This window comes from Sabethes cyaneus, chromosome 2 (genome assembly GCF_943734655.1).
Source record: "Sabethes cyaneus chromosome 2, idSabCyanKW18_F2, whole genome shotgun sequence".
Taxonomy (NCBI): Eukaryota; Metazoa; Arthropoda; class Insecta; order Diptera; family Culicidae; genus Sabethes; species Sabethes cyaneus.
The window spans coordinates 136735628-136744798 of NC_071354.1; the positions used below are offsets into that span (position 1 = coordinate 136735628).

The 9171-nt window shown below is 38.1% G+C and overlaps 1 protein-coding gene across 2 annotated transcripts; it reads left to right on the plus strand.

Annotated features, from left to right (window-relative positions):
- The first annotated feature begins 4252 nt into the window (after window positions 1-4252).
- Window positions 4253-5491, plus strand: LOC128737220 (transmembrane protein 18). Of its 2 annotated transcripts, none has more exons than XM_053831810.1 (4): window positions 4253-4509; window positions 4626-4743; window positions 4797-4945; window positions 5002-5491. In XM_053831810.1, the coding sequence occupies exons 1-4, from the start codon at window positions 4447-4449 to the stop codon at window positions 5116-5118; spliced, it is 447 nt and encodes a 148-aa protein (XP_053687785.1). In that variant the 5' UTR covers window positions 4253-4446; the 3' UTR covers window positions 5119-5491. The 2 variants fall into 2 exon arrangements, with proteins under 2 accessions (XP_053687785.1, XP_053687786.1); XM_053831811.1 differs by having other exon boundaries at window positions 4797-4942.
- Window positions 5492-9171: the final 3680 nt, after the last annotated feature.

Here is a 9171-nt window from a genome sequence, read left to right on the forward strand (position 1 = left end):
TCGTTCGATTAATTCAACTAATCGAATAACACAAGGAATATTCGAATAATTTTTAATCGAATAATGCCAGCACGAGTAGTTGAATTAATCGAATAGTTCAATCAGTACGTATAATGCTCGGTAATTGTTCATAATCGTTCGATTAATCGAATTATGCAAAGAAATATGCGAATATTTCTAATCGAAGACCACTAGACCTTTCCAGTTATGTGTGTATTGGTGCTTGAAAATGAGGGAAACAACAACAGTAAACAAAAGAGATGCATTCCTTTGTCACCAAGGTACAGAATGAGTTTCGTCTTCCGCTGGCTTAAATACCAGCAAATTTTCAAAATATGTGCTTTGGAACAGGATGAAAAATTTGACCGAGATATGTGCTCTGCAGTGTGGCAAACGGAGAAACACAACTAGTAATCGGTATTTTTCGGTTTGTTCCTCCAGCATTAGCTGTTCCCTAATATGAGGTAAACATCATGTATATACACGCGTATTTCGTGTTCGCTAGTATGGGTGCTTGAGCTGTCAGAAAGCTCTCTACTGTTTTACCTGACTCACTGCGAATATGCGTATTATTGAAATAAAACTTAACCATACGTTTTATTCGTTTATAACGCATGTGCAATTAATATCGATAACAAACGATTTTTTATAAGTTGTGCTTTTGTTATTGCATTTAATTTGTAAAAAGTTGCATGAATAAAAATTCAGTTTCACAATCCAATTATTGCGTACTACTGGCACTTGATATATAACGTTTAAGTACGTTATTTTTAGTGATCAAAATTAACGATATTTTCGATACAAAGGCGATATTTTTCGAAACCTTTCGAACCAACACGATCCCGCGAACACAACGCATATTCGCAGTGAGTCAGGTAACACAGTAGCACGAATAGTTGAATTAATCGATTAGTGCAGACAAGGCTCACCGATTAATCGGTAGTCGAATAATTGAAAATTTCGGACATCACTATTCCTAGAGTGACTATATACAGAGTGGCGACAATGTCAAAATTGGAATGATAATTATCTGTCAATGTCATTCCAATCGAGCAGACGGCCTATCCAACGCGTATGCAGGAAAGAGAAAGAAAAACCTTGGAAAAACCGCATTGCATACATTTGGGATGACTTGTCGCCACTCTGTATATAGTCACTCTAACTATTCCCACCAATTTAAACCCTTTGCTTCCGCGACCAAACTTTGGGTTTTCTAGCATATTTAATATTCTATTATAGCAGCTTATTGTCAATTGCAAGTAAAATTGTACAGTAGAATCAATATATATAGAATGCCAGTGTCGCTGTTTTTCTACGGGACTCATTGTGGTAAACATGATGCTAACAATCTGTATCAAGTCTGTGAATCGGGAACTTCATTGTCAAAGTTGCTCATTGTTATTTATCTGTTCTTTATCTGTGCGCTGGATGGTGCTGTCATCAGTGCGCTCATCGCTGTCTTTTCATGCCAGTGAAATGCTAATTTTCTTTTCGTCCGGATGAATTGAATCCCAAAACTGCGCCTATTTGCACCGATTTTTTCAGAAATTTGAAGCAAGCCAAGGGGTCGGACACTCAGCACATAGTGCCCCGGCACTGCAGAGATATCAAACGGCACACCTCTAAAGCCTTATAAAAATAACATTTATAGGGCTTTAAGAGCCAAACAGAATGCTGCGTTAACGCATCCGTCAGCGTCAATTTGACAGTAAACCCATGGGAAAACTGTCAGAATAACGCTGACGGACGCGTTGACGCAGCATTCTGTTTGGCCCTTTACACACCTCCGGTTCAATTTTACATATGAAATGGGAGCACTGCCAGTTGTCAAAATCATCTCGCACGGTTGCCAGATCTATCAGATTTTAACGCATTTAACAAATCTTGCAGTTCGGCACTTTCGGTACATCATCGGCACAGTTCGGTTCGTTTCAAGTCGCCTAACATAAAAACGGCTGTACCGAGTGACCGACCCCTTGAAGCAAGCAAAGTTTACAATCACATTACTTGGCAGCCATATTCGAAATTTCAAACTCGTTGTCAAAGTTTGACAATGAGATTCCCCTTTTGATGAATCTCAGGCACACACACATATGCATATGTACTGTAAATACATTATCTGAATATGTATGATGTTTACCACGCGCACTGCAGCGACACTGGCATTCTATATATATTGATTATACTAATTGTACCATCCAAAATGCGATATCGCTCATAAATTGCTATTTTGCATTAAATCAATCGTTTCGATCTTCGGCGCACTTTTTGGTTATCTTCCAAGCAATAAGTGCGCCGAAGAGACCGAAACGATTTAAGCTAAAATAGTACTTTTATGAGCAATTGCGCACTTATTGATTGGACAATTCAAGAGCAACATTTCAAATAGGCCGAAGTCAAAACTGACAGTTTCGAGAAAATCGATGTTGAAACTTGAGCATCATTTTTTAACTCCTTATTTGATATAAAGTGTTGCTTAGAATTGAATGTCACATTATGATGCAAAAACATAATAGTTTAATGTGTAATACAACAACTAGCAGAAAAAACATTTATTTACTTTGTAATTTGCAAAAATATGCGTTTGGCCGTTTTCGGAAATCATTCGGTAATACGACTTTTTCATAAGGCTGATTTGATTATCAATTGTTGATGGGGCCTTTGACATGAGGCTTTTATTTACTGTCAGTGGTGATATGATTTTGGTGTTGGGCCAGTTTTTAGACAGCGTTTCGCGTTTGGCCTTTTTTATCACGTTGTTTTGAAGCGCAATGGCTAGAAAAAATTAAAAATTCGTAACTGGGACACCGATCAGCTTTATTATTTCTACTAGAAAAGTTGGGGTTTAATTTCATCGGCAAATCTGCCACCGTTGAACAGGTTTGTGAAGCCCCGTGAAGTGCGGCAGTGCGGCAGTCCCTATTGGTAGTGTGAAGCAGCAGCAGTTCATTCATTTAGCATTTCTAACTCACCACAGCGTGCAAGTGCATCACGCCTTGGCAGTTCAGCGATAGGAAATGTCTCGGGCGCGCAACTAACGAACTCTGTCCGGTTCCTCCACAGGTGATATATATATACAGCGAAATAGCTTTTTTCGTGTAAGCCGAAAAGTAACTTAAATTTTTGTTGCCGCGCAGGCTTAAATCAAAAACATTCCATCAAGAAGACTGGCATCTCTTCTTCGCGCCCATACAAATGACAAGTAACAGAAGCAACAGCGCTTCCCTCCCGACAAAAGTTGAAGCTGTGTGTACATGTATTGGTGGGAAAAGAAGTGTGCGAGCGTGGTAAGGCATTGCATACGTGTTTGTGTACATCCATATTCTAATATACACACACTAGTATGTGAAAGTTCAACTTTAACTCGGCAGATAGCATTGCTGTTACTGTCGCTCGACTTTTGGCAGAGTTGCCAGTCTTCTTGATGGGATGTTTTTGCTTAAATACTAAACATGTCGTATCTGTGAATGACCGTGTTATTTATGCAGGTAGCATCGTATTGTTTTTTTCGGTCGTCCGTCGAGTCTCTCGCGCAATTATACGACGGGGATCATCTTCGCAGCAGCAGCAAGCAGCAGAAATCCCACAACAAAAATAGGGCCGAATGCAAAACAAAACACAAACTGCGTATAGGCTTTTTCATACAGAAGGGCCAAAGCACAAAATGAAAACTTTGTTGCCAGTTTTCACATAAGGCTTTTTCAAATTTGCTTTTTAATAGCGAATTCATAAATTAACCTGGCTCAGGTCGATTAGCACTCAGTTTTAATCGATGTGCTGTCAAAGCGTTCACAAATTAACCGAGATTGCATCTCGGTTAAACTGACAGCATTCAGTTTGAAGCGCAGGTTAAAACTGTCTAGCATTACGGTTTACGGGTCGATCTGTCAAACTGCCCGTATCGTTCATAAATTTTGGGTTCGAGTTGGCACGAACCCAGGTTAATTTATGAATTCGCTATAAGACTCATAAAGTTTTCAAATCGCTATGATGTTTGGTATTATTATAGATACTTAAAAAAGCTTTAAATATAACCAAAAAACCAGTTTTTTTATATTTTGCACTTGGGCCCTATTGAAATTTTGCTCTTGAATTTTCCTTGCAATTGACAATATATATCAATTTACTTTGAGCTGCGGTGACATTTCTGCTGGCACTTCTGCCAGCCGGTCGTATGACAGCTGACAGCTCATAACTGAACTGAAGTGACTTTATTGCAAAGTGCATTGATTGATACAAACGCAAACGAAGTGAGGATTGAGAAACGTAAACAGGAATTGTGAATAAAAATTTACTATTTTTCAACCATTTCAACGCCAAATTGCAACCACAATATAAAAGTGTATTGGATTTCAATTTTATTAACAAATACATAATAACAGTTCAGCAAATCATTTTAAAATAGCTCAACTATAAAGATTAAAAGAAAGTAAATAATAGAATAATATGCCTGATCCATCCTACATAGAAATTAATGAAATTAAAGGTTTTGTCACATTTTTACAAAGCGTAAGTATATATATTTCTTGTGTAGTTGTTCAAAAAAATAATTAGAACTGCAGTACCTCTGCCGAAAGCAGCTTTACTTTTAGTTTACGCAAGATATGAATTTGTTTTTGTTACAGATCGATTGGTTGGATCCATGGCTAATCGGATTGATAGGGTTCCATGTCTGCATAACGTCAACTGCTTTACTGACAAGGAATTGTGGCAATTTTCAAGTTTTTCTATTTCTAGTCTTGTGTAAGTAAGAGTCCATTGTTGGATGTTATGACTATTTACACATCTCCTTGCAGTATTGCTGGTATATTTTTCTGAAAGTATTAATGAATATGCTGCCATCAACTGGAGGATATTTTCGAAACAACAATACTTTGACGATAAAGGGTTATTTATATCCGTGGTATTCTCCGTGCCAATACTTCTTAATTGCATGCTTATGGTGGTATAATTTTGGTTGTATAGTTTGGTATATTTGTAGCTGACGTTTGTTTATTACAGGGTAGCTGGTTGTACCAATCTACACAGTTAATGGCACGGCTTAAAACAGCTCAGTTGCATCAACAGATTCGGCAGTTCAATAGCCGTCAAAGGATAAAACAAGACAAAGAAGAATGAAATTATGCCTGCTTGTCCATGCTTCTTATAAATTTTTGTTCAAAAATATTCCCGGTTAAGATCCAAAATTCTTAAGGAAATGTGGTTTTTGGGCAAAAATAGGGCCGACATCACTATTTAAATATAAACGCAAGATACAGGTTTGAATAATAGCCATTTCAACTCTTGTCTGGCTATCGACCGCACAATACTTGGAGTAGCTATTGTTCAACGATAATGTTTGTTCAGTAGGTCACGGCACAACATTTACATTTCTAAGTAATCGGAAAAAAATGGCGTGATTCACATATACGAGTTTATACGAATAATTTATTCCAGAGAATATACTCCCGTTTTATGTGAATGATATCAATAAATAAATATGCTGTCGTAAACATTTCATGCACAAATTCTAATGTTTGCACTATATCACACATGGCTTTGGGTCAATCATTAAATAGGTACTTGCATTTCACCTTAGTTTGTACCTATAATGAATAAAATTCAATCGAGTGTTTCTTGCGGTAATAAAATAATAAGGGTGAAGCGTGTGAGTGAGACACTTTACAACTGCAACTGCATTCCTTTTCGATATCTTGTTTCGAGAGGGAGTACTCTGGTAAAATCTATTGCGGCGCTTATAATAAATCCTCTTTTAACGCGCTCAGGAAATAACTGTGGGTATGAAATGGGGAAGGCAACTAGGAAGAAGCGCCCAACATAGCTCTAGCCATCCCAAGCCCCTACCTAGCGCCTCCACGTGGCCATACCTGGAAATACTTCAATTTGTATAATTGAGTAGCCAAGCTAGGAGGTGCGGGGTCGTGCGGTTTTCAGTTCCTAACCTTACAAATGTAGTTTTAGGCAACCATTAAACCACACGACTTTATTTTCAAGTATTATATGATTTAAACTAATATTTTTGGCAAACTAATCTATTTTCAGAGAGCGAAATAAGGCGCTATATCCTTGGCCAATTGCAGCCTGGCTTCTGGTCTAAATACCATTAGTTCATCCCTGAGGGTCCGGAGTATCACTTAACCTTTATTAGCAAAGCTACTCCCAACGATTGTAAATAAATCATTATCTATGTGTACGGGAAGCGTTTGGTACGGGAGGTCCACGCTTTCTTCCTTCCCCTTGATTTCAAGGAGTTAAATGGAATTAGATATTTTTTCTGGTTCCACTTGATTCCTTGGAATTCTCTCTGCGGTACATGCTGCGCAGTTGGCCTGGCCGTTGACAAGAAAAATGATTGATTCAAGTAATCGTCATTTTCCAGGATGCCTTCAAGAATTGGCTGCGTTAGTGTGAGATTAGATTAGATTAGATTAACGCGCTCAGGAAATAACTGCGAGACAACCGCAAAATTAAAATTTAGGTTTTCTGGTTTGTGGTTCAACAAAATATCAGTTTTATAACGTGTTTGTGGTGGAAAATAATTGATTTGTTAAATTTCAAATAGTAAATTACTATGATAAATCATGCGGTTATCTTTTGGTGGCTTGGTTCAGCTGTCAAGATAGCCGCAATGTGAGGATTTTTCTTGCAATTTGTATTTAATATGGTAGTGACAAATATAGATAAATAGTTAGGAATTTTATGTTATCAGAACAATTATTGTCGACGAACATTGGAAAAGGACGGATAAGCCAACTGTCAAACAGAACGAATGAGAGTTCATTTTCCAGCAAAAAATAATTCGCGCTCGGTCTGTTTGACAGTTGGTTTATCTGCCCTTTTCAAATGTTGGTCGACAATTGTTCTGATAACATAAAATTCTGAACTATTTATGGCCCCTTTTATGACTATTTAGACTACTGTGCTAATTATTTAATGAAACATATTGTCAATTGCAAGGAAAATTGTACCATCCAAAGTGCGATATCGCTCATAAAAGTGCTATTTTGCATTAAATCGTTTCGGTATCTTCGGCGCACTATTTCGTTATCTTCCAAGCAATAAGTGCGCCGAAGAGACCGAAACGATTTAAACTAAAATAGCACTTTTATGAGCGATTGCGCACTTATTGATTGGACAATTTTCCTTGCAATTGACAATACAGATTGCAAGGAAAATCCTCACATTGCGGCTATCTTGACAGCTGAACCAAATCACCAAAAGATAACCGCATGATTCATTATAGTAATTTAGTATTTGAAATTTAACAAATCAATTATTTTCCATTTTTTTTCAACATTGACAATCGCTTTCTAACAAGTTAAGTTAACAACAATTTTTTCGCCTATTTCCGATTCGAAAATAAATGCAGGCTTAAAATTACTTGATCAATTAATAAGAGAAAAGCTCCCAAATAACTAACTTAAGTTTATTTTGTTCAATTTTGCATTGCACTCTCCTTCCGCATTTTTCCAAAACAACATTTGATCATGAGTCATCCGATCTACACCTTTATTTAACGTAATTAACTATATATATGACGCTTACTTAGTCATTCCGAGAAAATTCGGTCTTTCATGACTCGGCCTTTTGTGTCTGTTGTTGAAATTCGGCCATTCGTGATTCGACCATTTGTGTTTCGGCCATTTGGTACCAGCCCATTATGAGTGTGTTCTTTTGAAAAGACATCAATCGAAGGGATTGAACATAAGTTAGTTATTTGTATACTTTTCTCTTATTAATTGCGTCAAATAATTTTAAGTCTACATTCATTTTCGACTCGAAAATAGGCGAAAAAATTGCTGGTAATTTAACTTGTTAGAAAGAGATTGTCAACGTGCACAAATTGGCGCTTATTGCATCCGAAGTTCAGTTTAATTGTTCTTTAAACATGAACGAGATGGATTTTTTAAACAACTATAACTTTTGAGGATACAAACAGATACAGTCAATTGACACTTGCTTTTACAAGTTTTATGTTGTACTTTTAAGTAGGAGTTGTTTGATCTGCCACCATTTGCCACCTTGGGAAATATTTCATCTCAAAAAGTACTATTTTTCACCAAAAAAGCTCAAAATCTCCGAAACTTTAGAAAATAACATATAATAATGTTCTACAGAAACGTTGATTTTAGCAAGATAAATAACTTTCTAGAAAACTATGAACACGTAAAGATTGACCAGAATAAGTCAGGGTTTAAAAACTGTTTTAAAGGGTTTGTCCACGAATAACGCTTCATAGATAATTTCCATGAAGAAATACAAGTATGGTGTCTTTGATAAAGTTGTTTGTATTGATATTTACTACAACATTGCCGAAAATACCAGACCTGTATCTCGAATATACGAGAAAATAAATTTAGTATCTCACTTTTAAGGGAATTAATCTCCCAAAGATTTCTCTCACAAGGGGCGTTGAATTTTAGCCGATTGTCGATCATCACACGCACATCCAGGTGCTTCAACTCGCGTTTTGAGGTTATGATATGTTCTCCGACGGTTATCCCGGCGTATTGGACTGCTCTCCGATTACCGACGAGTAGTATCTCAGTTTTATGGTGCGCTATTTGCAGTCTCGCGTTCTGCATCCAACTCTCCACCCTGTGGATCGACTCTGTCGCCAATGCCTCCACTTCCTCTAGCGATTCGCCTGTAACCGTCATCACGATGTCGTCCGCAAAGCCGACGATTTCCACTCCCGTTGGTAGCTCTAGAGTTAGCACGCCGTCGTACATACCGTTCCAGAGAGATGGTCCGAGTATTGACCCTTGTGGAACGCCCGCCGTGATCACGGCCGTTTCTTTCCGAGGTTCGTCCGGTATACTAGCACGCGATTCGTGAAGTAGCTTTTCAGAGCTCCTTGAAGGCCGCGCCTTTCACCTCCGGGTCTCTCTTGAGCTCGAAGAGCAACTCGCCGCTCTGTGTTCTCCGAGTTTTCACGACATTTTCCCCTAGCTCTTTCAGCTTCGGGTCGTCCCTCATTTTCTTGAGCAGATCAGCATACGTCATCTTCTTGCCCTTCACTCCAACAATTAGAGCGTCGCCTTTGCTCCGGGTCCGGCGAGGTTGGGGTCTCTCCCTATTCTTCGCCTTTTTTCCCGCTTATTCGCGTTCTGCCGACCTTTTCCTCTTCTGCTTCTACCGATCTTCTTTCATCTCTTTATTTTTTTCACT

Coding starts and splice junctions, on each gene's coding strand:
- LOC128737220 (XM_053831810.1), top strand. CDS start 4,447: ATGCCTGATCCATCCTACATAGAAATTAATGAAATTAAAGGTTTTGTC. Junction 4,510..4,625: donor TTGTCACATTTTTACAAAGC/GTAAGTATATAT, acceptor TTTTTGTTACAG/ATCGATTGGTTGGATCCATG. Junction 4,946..5,001: donor TTAATTGCATGCTTATGGTG/GTATAATTTTGG, acceptor TGTTTATTACAG/GGTAGCTGGTTGTACCAATC.